This window comes from Anoplopoma fimbria, chromosome 24 (assembly GCF_027596085.1).
Source record: "Anoplopoma fimbria isolate UVic2021 breed Golden Eagle Sablefish chromosome 24, Afim_UVic_2022, whole genome shotgun sequence".
Taxonomy (NCBI): Eukaryota; Metazoa; Chordata; class Actinopteri; order Perciformes; family Anoplopomatidae; genus Anoplopoma; species Anoplopoma fimbria.
In genome coordinates, this window is record NC_072472.1 from 19941690 (window position 1) to 19954402 (window position 12713).

A 12713-nucleotide genomic window follows, 5' to 3' on the forward strand; every position below is an offset into this window, starting at 1 on the left:
ACACGTATATATACATAGAAGTCATATCATGTCACTCAAATCATGCAGCCTTCAAACTGCAAATTTGTTATGGAGCTATGTGCAGCTTGTTGGCTTTGGTTACACATATATTACAAATTCCGTTTAAGATTGCAAGGAAAACATTTCCAGGCAAAAACATTGTTTTTCATGCGCTGCTCAATTTTGAGGTTTTGGGCTTTCATAACATGTCTTGTTTCAGACTAGTGTAAAGAAAACATCCAAAATGCATGTGTAGGTGTTTTGTAACTACTTTAGATATTTATGTCAGTAGATTTCTCCTAAATTCACCAGTTAGGATTAGATTATGCCTTATTAGCATATTAAAACATAACATTTCAAGTTTATTGGTCATTATAAATTAGTTACATTTGTTTACCATACTCCCCTGAAGTGTATCCCAAATATCTGTCATTTTACAAAACATTTCTTTAAAGTCTGTTTTCTCTAAATAATTTTTTTTCTCAGTTTCTTAACCAGAAATCTCCACTCACGTAGCTCTTACGTGAATCACACTTTCACTTTCATTCCCATCTATAATCTAAAGGTTTTTACAGAGGGGTTTGTTCATAAATCATTCATAGCCTTTTAATTATTTTTTTTATGGATGTTGAGTTTATTTCTGATTTATGGAGTGATTTAAAAACCGATATCAAAATTCCTATAACCATTGACTCCAATATGTCATCAGAACAAACAAAATTAAATCTTTAGATATCTGTCCTGGAAATGTAGGCAAATAGGCCAATATGTGATTTTTGCATGTTTAGAACACAATTTCATAAAAATTGCAGTACAAAAATATTTGTGTTTCATAGCAATATCCATTATTTATACATTTTTAAAGCTGAATGTCGCTAGTCTACTGAAATGGGACAAGAAACCAGTGGAATTTAATGTACAAAACACCACTTTTCCACTTGTTTATCTGAGCGTGATGAAATCAGTGGCTTCAGTGATATATAAATGGTTTACCTATTCAAGATATTGTATAATGGGATGTGGAAATGGCAGTAAAAAATGGTCCGCAGCAATTATTTACACACTAATTAGCTCCTCGTGATTTATAGATGAGGCCAGCTGTGAATCGGGTTGCAATAATTTGTCATTTTTTAAAAGGTGGCTCCCCAGATATAAAGTTTGGGAAGCACAGTTTTAGAGTATTATAACTTGTCTATCTGACGCGCAAGAGCTGCAGGTTTATGATTTGTGCTTGTACAAAACCATTTTCAGGAACGGCATTGGAGAATTTCTCCTCCACAGCCATTTCATTTGTGTCTAACAAGGTCTTTGTTGTCACATGGGTGGCCCATTGTGTATGTGAAAAGCAAAAAGCCTTTTGTGTGGCTTTCAACAAACACTGAGGAGGATTCATAGACGACCCGTGTAAACCTCTATGGGCAGCACAGCCGCCGCGTACACGGTTAACATTGTCTATTTACTGAAACGAGCTAGTTCTATCATTTCATTGATGTGGCTCAAAAACCCTTCCTACTATCAGAGTTAATTTTGCTGCCTTATTTCAAACTGCACTTTTTCCAATCTAATTAGAGTCAACAGTTATACGACAGCCAATAAAGCACAATTAGAACCATGCAATGGGGATTATAAAATGGAACTTGTAAGTGTTGCCCTGTTTTTACATCTTGAGGAATAGTCAAGGCCTGGAGAGGATCATTCATCTCCCTTCAAATATAAAATTCACATAAATATTTATTTACATTGTCTGCCAAGCCTCTTTTTTGGCATTTGAAGGGAATTAATATTTGATAACTGGTATCATTCTCAGTTAATCCGTCACGTGAATTTCCATTCTTTTGGCACCTCGTCAACATTTGATAATATCTGATAGTGTGTCCTGATTAAATCGTTCATTAAGTTTTCAGATGCATCTCATGAGTTTGGTTTTGTTTAATAATGTCTTGTTTCTGTGTATTTGTTATATGGGATCAGCAATCAGAATAAAGTCCAGGCTTGTGTTAGTTGGTGATCCTATGGCGACGCTTGTTTATATCAATATTAAGGGAATATAAACTAATTTGCTCTGGTCTCTAGCATCTGCGTCCCCTTCTGTGCGTTTAGAGATGTTTCTAGTAGAGCAACATGTTTCCCCACTGAGCCCCGACGATCAGCACGAGTCATGAGGGAATGTGAAATCCTTAATTGCAAACCAGTTTGCCGTCTCTTCTCCATGTATCTGACAACCACATCTCCGTTCTCCATACGTCTGCTCACCAAAACTTCGCTGTGAACTCCACAAGTTTGCGTCATAGATAAGGTTCTTCTTGAATTACTTTTTTTTTTTTTTTTTTTTTTACACATTCAAAGCTTTGATTGAGTTTGTCTGTCATATTTTATTGTTGATGTTTGATGTTTGTCATCGTTTTGTGTTATTTAAATGTAATTTATGCTGCCATTAGTTGGCTGTTAGATCACCCCGTCAATACAGATGTGTGCATTGCTCATGTAGCTGCGAGAGAAAACCCGTAAAAGTACAGCAAAATTTATTTCGCAACTTCCCTATCAAACACAGCGTCGCCTTACCTCCCTTTTTCTGCTATCTGCTTCCATTCTCATCTGACTCAATCATTTTCAGTATCTAAAACACAGTAAATATTTCTCATCGAAGGAGCTGTGAGGTTTTTAAACGAGCTTTTACCTTTTAATATATTTCTATTTCCAAGTATACACTGACACACATAATGGATCAAAACTTGAGGCATCAGAGGTTATTGCCACGTTCAAGATGTGCAGAGAGAGAGAGGCTGTGTGTGCGTGAAGATAAACAGGCTTCATTGATCAGTCCCATGGCTTTGACGGAGAGAGGAACCAGGAGGCGCTGCATTTGCTTTCACCTAAGGCCAGATGGTTGTGGCACACTGCCAATGGCAGCCAAGCTGAGAATGTATGCCCTGTCAGTGGACAGATCAGAGGTCCTCTCATGTGGGTAGAAGTGTGAAAGGAAACGTACTGGGTATCGGCCTTGGCTTTTTCCAGGGTAACACTGGGTGGTTTCTCAGTAACAGTGTGTGGATACATTGTAATCTCACTTCCTGAAATATTACCATACATCCCGTCGCTTTTGCTATCACCTTCTCTAAATGTATTTAAGTGTAATGTATCCGGGTTTTCAGACTTGTTGATTTTTAAAGTGTGTTTTAAGTACTTATTGAATTCCACCCCAATATTTGTTTACTGCACTTATCCTATTCGTAGTAGTTTGTAGCACTTACTATATTCGGATTAGTCTGTTGCAATTATTGTTTTTGCACTAGTAACTTGCCTCTGCACTATACTTTTGCTCTGGTTTATGCTTTAAGATGCTTGTTTAAGAAAGGAGATGCACTTATGACTTCTGGTGACTAGTAGTTCTCTTGAATACCTATGTTGAATACACTTCCTGTAAGTCGCTTTGGATAAAAGCGTCTGCTAAATGACTGTAATGTAATTAAATGTAAAGTAACAAGCAACTGATGAAACCATCCACCCCCAATACGTTTGTAACATATTCCTGTCCTTTGGCTTTCCAGAACTGTTAGTTTGTTCTGAAAGTCTCTAGTTTATTTAAACTAAGAAGTACTCCCTTCCCCTCCTGTATTTCATCGATTTCTTCACATCATGGCTGTATAAAAAGGAACAGATAAAAGAAACGAGGACTCTTCCTGGAGATCTCTGCTTTCACTGAACAGCAAACTTCTGTGTTTGCACAACTCCTGAGGTTCTTCCTTTTCTCCCTTTCCTCCTTCCTCAGATTTGATTCAGTGCACAAATGAGATGAATGTCAACATCCCTCAGCTGGCCGACACGCTGTTTGAGAGGACCGCCAACACCAGCTGGGTGGTTGTGTTCAAGTCCCTCATCGCCACACACCAACTGATGGTCTACGGCAATGAGGTCAGCATTTCACTAACAACTCTTCTCCACCTTTTGCTGAATTGGATGGAAATTTCACAAAGGATATATATTTTTTTAACTGTTTAAGGTTTCCCCACCTGTACATTAAAAACATACATTATGTCGGCACGGTGTATGTTACGAGCCCACAATGACATTGCGCAAAAGTTTGGTGGTTCTAAAGCCTCAGTTGTGGTTCCTCATATGTTGTTTCTCTGCAGAGATTTATACAATATCTGGCCTCAAGAAACACACTATTCAACCTCAGCAATTTTTTGGACAAAAGTGGCCTACAAGGTATTTTTTACCAACAATGTACACATTGTGCTGCAATAAGCCAATACTCATCTGTGTCACGGCCTTGATATTTCCCCCCCCTCCCTCCCTTCTTTTCTTTGCAATGTAGGCTATGATATGTCGACGTTCATTAGGAGGTACAGCCGCTACCTGAATGAGAAGGCCGTGTCCTACAGACAGGTCGCGTTTGACTTCACTAAAGTGAAAAGAGGGTAAGGAGCTTTCTCTTCTTAGCTTTTCACTGTAACGTCATGTAGTGTTGGTGTTGACCTGAGCCACAAAGCCTTATGCTGTTGTTCTAGAAACATGAAACCCTAGTGAAGGGTATCCTTCAGCCCTGTGGCAGAGGAGGTTGATTGGCACTGAAGGATAAAATACATCGGAACAGTTCTGTTATTAGTTACATACGCTCATCATATGTATTTGATCTCCACAGCACCATAAGTTCCTGTTAACACTTCACTTTGTCATTTAAAAGTTAAAATACTCCTACTGCTAATGATTTTACTTTTCATCAAATCTTCAAATGTTTTACAGATTGGATTATGCTCTGTGGTGGGCTGGGCATAAGGGGACCTACTGTTACTGAATGTTTAGCTTCTGTTGCAGTGTAACTATAGATATTACTCTGTCCAGTGGGACTGTTGCAGGTTTTTGACCATTTCATTGTCAAACAGGACTTTATGCTGCAATAAGTGATGTTTTCACTCATATTGTACATATTTTATCATAAGAACAAAAGGATGAGCCGTGTCCTTTGCATGAGATTACATCTGCCTTTTCTCTCCACAGGTCTGATGGAGTGATGAGAACCATGAACACAGAGAAACTCCTCAAGACAATCCCCATCATCCAAAACCAGATGGACGTGTTACTCGATTTCAATGTGAGTGCTCCGTGTGGGCTGCACTGCTCGGCTTCTAAAATCTATAGCTGACACTTGAAATCAGCTTTTTTTTTGTGGGTTTTCAGTTGGTGTCCAAATGCCTTCCTCTGATGGACTTTAAACTGATCTCAACACCTCCACCTCTCTTCCAGGTCAATGCCAATGAACTGACAAACGGTGTGATCAATGCAGGCTTCATGCTTCTGTTCAAAGATGCAATCCGACTGTTTGCAGCGTACAACGAGGGCATAATCAACCTCCTGGGTAAGAACAAGCATTTGGAACTCTTCTGCTTATCCTTACTGTCCTATGCATTATACTCGGAGAAGGTCACTACGTATGACGAGGTGAAAGTCTAAATAAATTACTGCAGCTGCTTTGCAAGTATTTGATACTTATTTTTATTTTTTTTTCTGTCTGTAAATATTATATTTCAGTTATTGTGTTTTTCTACTGTTTTTATTGCTTATTTATAATACTTGTTTTTTTTTTTTATTTTTTATTTTTCATTTTTTTTTATCTTGTCTTTCTCTACTATGTCTCTTGTGTGCACTTTAACTCTATGCTGCTGTAAGCCTGCAAATTTCCCCGCTGCGGGACTAATAAAGGATTATCTTATCTTATCTTATCTTAGCTTTGAAAGCAAGGGTGTGCTTAGAGAATGTTCATAAGCAGTCCTGCAAAGTTCATATAGGTTTATAACATAAAAAACTGATGGATTCATAGAACTGCAGACCTCCAACACGCTTAATCCTAAGAAAGTTTAGGGGGCTGTTGCAAACCATTTCTTTACTGACTCTAAATCTAATAAGCAGCAAGCTTTCCTTTCTCCTGTTTTAGCAGAATGAGCATGCTCTGCTCAGATACTACCCGCCATGGTTTCACCTTCCTGTTTCTGTAGGTCTTGTTTGGACACCATTAAACAGGAAAAACTGCTACACTTAGTAGTTTGAATAGAAACTGCAGTTGTACAGTAGTCCTCAACGCTCATGATCATAGGATGGAACATCAGTATTTGCTATTCAAATCTCACAACATATATATGAATAGGGATTTGTGTTCATTGTTCTTATTTACCTTTGCCCCAAGATGGAATTTACCAGCATTTATCATGTCTGCTCCCACCTGTTAAATGAAGGAGATACTGCACCCATAAGACTATGAACTGTGTTCTGAAAATATAAACTTAAAAACATCAAATTAGCAGACAAAACAGAGTTAAGGGAAATGATGATGGTTGTTTGTCTTGATCTTTTGTCTCTGTCTCTAAACAGAGAAATACTTTGACATGAAGAAAGTCCAGTGCAAAGAAGGACTTGACATCTACAAGAAATTCCTTACACGAATGACTAGAATCTCAGAGTTCCTCAAAGTTGCAGAGGTGAGACAGGACCTGGATTTATAAGTCTTGACAGTTTTTTTTTCGATCCCATTCTGATGGTCTGTGTTCTCTTCATGCAGCAAGTCGGAATTGATCGAGGGGACATCCCAGATCTGTCTCAGGTAAGCCTTGATACCACATCTAAAGATGACCATTTGGATTCTTTGCAATTATTTAACTAACTCTTTACTGGCTTAGCTTAATTTAAAACAGCAGAATGGCCAACTGGGGATATTAATTGATAACGGCTCACGAATGTGGTTTTCAGCTCAAATCATCACTGAATAATGTGATGACTTGATGAGTCTGTCCACTATGCAATTTGCTAGTATCAGTGAAATATCATAGCTATTATTAGTTGACCAAATCAAGAAAAACAGTTTTAAGTCATTTAAGCCAACACTCATCCAGCTAGGCCATAGTTTCTGTTTTATGTGTTGAGCTTTTAAGATATTAACCTCTGAGAATTTGCTTGCAACTCCAATCTACTGGATGTAAGTGGAATCTTTATTTGTGCGACATTTGTTGTTGATAAAAAACAAACCATTGCTGTTGAGTCATTGAATGTTTCAGGGCACCCCAAACTAAACACCTCTATTGAACTTGGGTACCAGCAAAAGTTTTCTTATAGGTCAACACCTCAAGACATGACACCAAAACTATCGGCTTGCAAATCTGGTTTCGGTGAACCAACCCTTTCAAATGTATGATGAGCTTATGATTGCATTAGCCAGTACTCAGATCTCTAAATGACTGAATAGTGTATATTTATTGTAAGCAGCTACCTACAGGGGTTATGAAATGTGTGGTTATTTTATTTATCTGTTTTAGTTTACCCTGTAACACTTCTAGGACCCCTGTTAGACCCTAATGTGCACCAGTCTCATTTAGAGAGATGGCTGACACAAAAGCTAAAGCAACAGAACTAAGCGTTACTGTACAAACTCCTGATAACTTAGTAAGATGTCGACTCTTTAAGAATGTACTCGCGTGCAGTATTTTGTTTCCGGCTTTAATTACCGTATTTTCCGCACTATAGGGCGCACTGGATTATAAGGCACACTGTCAATGAATGGTCTATTTTCGATCTTTTTTCATATATAAGTGCCGGACTATAAGGCGCATTAATCGAAACAAAACAGTCAGTCAGTCAAACTACATTACCCATGACCGTTAGCGGTTGATGAGTTAATGATGTGGGACGGGGGAACCGTGTTGTGTTTTCAGAGCGAATGCAGAGTGTGAAATAAAGCCGATTTACTCCGTCCACAAAATTATCCTTTCAGCCCTTATTTTTGCCTGTCCACATATAACTGACAGCCTTTTAATAAAAGAAGTCTCAGCCCTTTGACAGTGTGTGTTCCCACAAGGACAACATGGCTCCTGATAAGCCGCTTGACTACGGTGGCCGTTGATGCTCGCGACTTCAAACTCAAGGCTATCAGTATTTTATATATTGTAGGACCGAGGTTGAGTTCCAAAAGGGCCAGATTAGAAAGGCTAATTTTGTGGACGGAAGTAAATATAGATTATGGTTCAAAAGTCAAATGGTTTATTTCACACTCCTTCGCTCTGAAACACAACACGCGCTCCCCCGTCCCACATCATTAACTCATCAAGCCTTTCGATTTCTTACAGTTTGGGCCGTTGTTGGCCGTATACGCTAACGGTCATGGGTAATGTAGTTTGACTGACTGACTGTTTTGTTTCTTAAGGAGGACTTTCCGTCAAGTTATGCGCCTTATAGTCAGAAACGGTGAAAGCCTTATATATGAAAAAGATTGAAAATTTCAGACCATTCATTGACAGTGCGCCGGATTATAATCCAGTGCGTTCTCCTTAGTGCGGAAAATGTTGACAGAGGCCGTACCACACAAAATAGACCGCTGTAAGCAGTTATTTTAAGTTTATAAGGCGCACTGGTTTTTTGAGAAAATTAAAGGCTTTTAATTATATTGACACACGGTAATATCTTTATCTAGGTGCAATCTTTCAGTGCATATGCTGGTGGTTAATTCCGAGTGCTCAAGTGCTTAGTGACCTCCATCATATGCAACTTGCAAAATGTGGCTATAATTGTTTTTTTTTCAAAGGCTGCTAACCCCCTGCAGCTTCAGGCCTAATGAGTTTTAACACCAAGTGCTGTGCATGCTAGGCAGGCAACGCATGTGCCCTCTGTTGCTCTCACGAAAACCCTCCAACTCACACTCACTCCTGACCTTGCACGCCGTACAGCAAATAAAGGTGTGAATCAAGGGTTCTAGGGTGTGATTTGATGGAACCATCTTGTATAGACCAGTGACCTGTTGGAAGTGGTGCGTTATGTAGAAAATACAAGTATTTGGAGGCTCTGTTGTTCATTATGTAGTTGGTAGAAGTTTAAAGCTGTAACAGATAAGCCAGAAGGGGAGAGCTTTCTCCCAGAGGTTTTCTTTTCTAACATCTTGACTGTTGCCACCTTTATTTTCTGTATTTTTCCCTTCCTTCTATCTCTCCGTTTTCAGTTTACAGTTTGTGTAAGTATCTGAACCTTTTCCTCTCTCTGTCTCTGTGTTTGGGAGTATCTCTGTGTGTGGACGCTTGGCAATAACTAGGCATGCTTCAGTGTTTTCTTTTTTTTTTTTTTTTCTTCTTCTTCAGAAGAAATCTTGTATTAGGCTTTCTATAGTCTTTCAAACCTAATGTGTGTCAATGACATTCACACTAGGCCCCCAGTAGCCTCCTTGATGCTCTGGAGCAGCACTTGGCCTCTTTAGAGGGGAAGAAGGTCAAAGACTCAACAGCAGCCAGCAGGTAGGTCTGCTTCACTTCACCTGGCTCCGAGCAGAGCCTGGTGTTTGCTTCACAAACTTGATAGTTTTGGACTGATTTGGATTTTTTTTTTTTTACAGCATGGACGATGCTTAGATGCACTTTCCTTTTTGAGTTAAACTATTCATTTATGTGTCACAATTCTTAAACAAATAACAGTAGAAACGAGACATGTTTGACACCACAGAGAGGTAAAGCAAAAAGCGACCCCAAACGGTTGTTAAAACGTATATGTGCAAACCTCATTGGAGTTTCTTCATAGCCCTGAGATGATCCTTGGTTTGTCACTGTTTTTTGTGTTTTTGTGTATCCCTTGATTCAGGGCCAGCACCCTGTACAACGCGGTCTCCTCCCTGGCTAACACTGGCATGTCTTTCACCAAAGTGGACGAGAGGGAAAAACAGGCAGCCCTGGAGGAAGAGCAGAGCCGCCTGAGAGCACTAAAGGTTCCTCACTCATCTACATTTCTTTGTGTTCTTCAGCTCTGCGAGCATTTTGCTTAACTGCAGTCCTGCAGATAGTGTGTGTGAATGTTAATTGCTACTGATGAGCAGCCACCAGAGTATAAATGTGTGAATGCTGACTTGTGTTGCAAAGCTCCTTGAGTGGTTGCTGAGACTACAAAAGTGCAGACATTTACCCCAGCCCAACAAAAGCCCCAGATCAGAGGCAAATCAGCATTGAGTGCTGTGTGTGTGAAAAGATATCTAGCATGCTAAATATGTGGAGCTGTCGGGAAGCTATAGCCAATGAAAGGAAGTGATACGACATTAACACCGTGATATTATTGCAATCTTGGAGACCGGACACACTCATCAGGGATTCCTCCAAGTCCTGTGGTATGCAAGCCTACAACTTCAAAGCCCCTTTCACACTGAAATTCTGCAATTCTCCTAAACGTTGCTTTTTCTCTCTGAAGCAATAATGCCACCCCAGTGTGTGATTTCAGGTAGCACGCTGGCATCACGAGAGAAAAAGACAACTTTTCTGCATATAGTTTGACATATAACATACACCTCAGTCAGCTACTTGAATCCCAAACAATAATGGCGGGTGAACTGAGCGTTGAGGTCCTCTGCTGCTGCTGCTGTTAGCTGCTAACTGCTGCTAGTGTATTCAAAGTCCTCGACGTGTAGTGTGAACTTCGCCTAAGTCTGTCCTCCTGATGATTGAAGGAGCAGCGTCTTTTGGAGCTCCAGAAGAATCCTTCCGCAGCAACCACAGACTCCTCCCCTGTCTCCACGTTGAGCGGGACCATCAACTCGACCCCTGCCATTGACCTCTTCTCCACCCCCAGCTCCACCAACAGGTGAGGCCACAGGGCTAATTCATTTAATCTTAGATTGCATCCACACTATTATGTTTTTATTCTAAAACGGCAGATTCTTTTTTTTTAAATCCAGTTAAAAAGGTTGCCTAAAGTCTGGCTCTATCTCTTTCTCACATATCCCATTTACCTTTTTAAAAAAATGAACACCTACAAGTCCAAGTTTTACTAGATTATTGGTCAGGAAACTGCTAGCATAGTCTTCTGCCCGTCTAGACTAAACAAATCCTAGAGTTTTCACTCAAAAGAGCGTCAGCAGCTTTTTCAAACATCTCGGAAAAGCAGCGGTAGCGTGGACGCTAGGTGCTAATATGACAAAAGTTATGTGTTTAAAAACAACACGAATAGGTGTGGATGTGCCTGATACTCTAATGCAGATATATTAAGTAAAAAAACCCACCCAACCACGACCTGTTCACGCTGCGGCCATCAGGAAAGAGATGCAGAAGTAGCAGCTGCCGAACCACCAGACCTTAAAACAAATTCTTTCTTCAGGCTGTTAGACACCTTAACTCATCACCCACCCTCCATATATACAATCTTTTGTGTTGTTGTTTTCTTTTGGATATTAAACAGCATAAATGAAAGTTTGGACATTTAAATATAACCAAACTGAATTAGATAATTTTGGGGATTTGTGTCGGGTGATGTGAATGAGCTTTTTATGCCTTTCCAGCTAAATTACTGTGATGAACTTTTAACTGGTTTTGAAACAGACTCCATTTAATCCTGGTGCCTCTATATGTCTTTCATAAGTAAACTAGACCATCAGTGATATTATACTATATAGTTCATTTTAATGCTTGCTTTAAATGCAAGTAGATGGCTAACTTATTTTAAAATGACCAGACAGGTTCTGCGTTCTCTATGATTAGATTAAACTTGATCCCTGTATGGAAACCGGGCGCTACAGCAGCCATACTGATAACATGCCATCAAAGTTTAAACATGTGTATAATATGCTGTCAATGCAACACTCCAACATAACACTGACTTCTGTTTAAACACCAGTATTTGAAACAGAAATAAGAATGAAGACGATATCTTTTGGTTTCCCTTGCATTGCTCAGGACAGAATGTTTTTCCTAAAGGTAACCTTATGTTTTGAACCTACTGTTTAGTCAATGAGTGACTGATTTATCCTCCGTGCCCTTGTTTTACTGCACGTTTTCCTACCAGCGGCTCCAAGGCAGCCAATGAGCTGCTGGACCTGCAGCCGGCTTTCCAGCAGTCTGTGCCTCTGTCCACCACCAACACATGGGGAGGTGAGGGCTCCGCTCCTCTTCACTGCACTTCAGTCCACACTGCTCCCACATGCACAAACACACATCCTCATTAACACACACACACACACACACACACTCACAGTACACACATTCAGTAGAGTGATTGCTTCGAATGGATGTTAAGGACCGAGGTTAACAGAATTATTGAATATTGTATATAGATACAGAAGAAAAGACGAGTGGGAAAATAAAAAACTGTTTGTAATGTTAATGTAATCTTTTCTGGTGTTGGCTGTGGGTTTTAAACTGTAGTTGATGTTTCTGTAAAACATCAACTACATGCCCTATAAACACAATGTCCTCTTTACTCATGCAAATAACAGCAAGTGTGTTGTGGAGCTGGACAGATATTTCACAGACCTAGGCCAATAATCAGGCACGATCAGTAATAAAGTCTGTAAATCATGTACAGGATTTCTATTCCTGGGCCATGTGTTGAACCGTTAACAGCTCGAACTGAAACAACAATGTTCCTACATTTGCATATCAGATTTTGAGTTCATGTTCAAGACATTCCAGTGCCTGCTGAGCACTCTGCAATTTTTTTGCGTTTAATATAGGAGAATAATATTGACTTGCACAGCGGCAAGTGTTAGTTGCAACCTTATCTCTTCATAATGTTGCGTGCTTTCCATGTCAAAAGGTTTGGAAATATTGTGGATGGTAAAGATGACAGCCTGTAATTTTGAATATTAGTGAGCAGACTAAAAGTATAGTTTTAAATTAGGCCACAGAGTCCATGCTTATTCATTACATTAGTAACTTTAGTTATTTATAAATATTAAAAGCTTTTCCAAAATAAGGCACCTTTTG

At 39.5% G+C, this 12713-nt stretch overlaps 1 protein-coding gene across 12 annotated transcripts in view; it reads left to right on the plus strand.

Annotated features, from left to right (window-relative positions):
* picalma (phosphatidylinositol binding clathrin assembly protein a) overlaps nucleotides 1-12713 on the plus strand; it is a 38166-nt gene that overhangs the window by 11357 nt on the left and 14096 nt on the right. For 10 of the 12 annotated variants that reach the window (XM_054625123.1, XM_054625127.1, XM_054625128.1 and 7 more), the window contains exons 3-13: nucleotides 3770-3912; nucleotides 4134-4209; nucleotides 4319-4421; nucleotides 5002-5095; nucleotides 5248-5359; nucleotides 6370-6476; nucleotides 6557-6598; nucleotides 9184-9269; nucleotides 9610-9733; nucleotides 10463-10596; nucleotides 11794-11879. In XM_054625123.1, coding sequence (XP_054481098.1) covers nucleotides 3770-3912; nucleotides 4134-4209; nucleotides 4319-4421; nucleotides 5002-5095; nucleotides 5248-5359; nucleotides 6370-6476; nucleotides 6557-6598; nucleotides 9184-9269; nucleotides 9610-9733; nucleotides 10463-10596; nucleotides 11794-11879 — 1107 coding nt within the window. The remainder of the gene's footprint in view (nucleotides 1-3769; nucleotides 3913-4133; nucleotides 4210-4318; nucleotides 4422-5001; nucleotides 5096-5247; nucleotides 5360-6369; nucleotides 6477-6556; nucleotides 6599-9183; nucleotides 9270-9609; nucleotides 9734-10462; nucleotides 10597-11793; nucleotides 11880-12713) is intronic. The other 2 variants (XM_054625126.1, XM_054625132.1) reach the window with 1 other exon arrangement.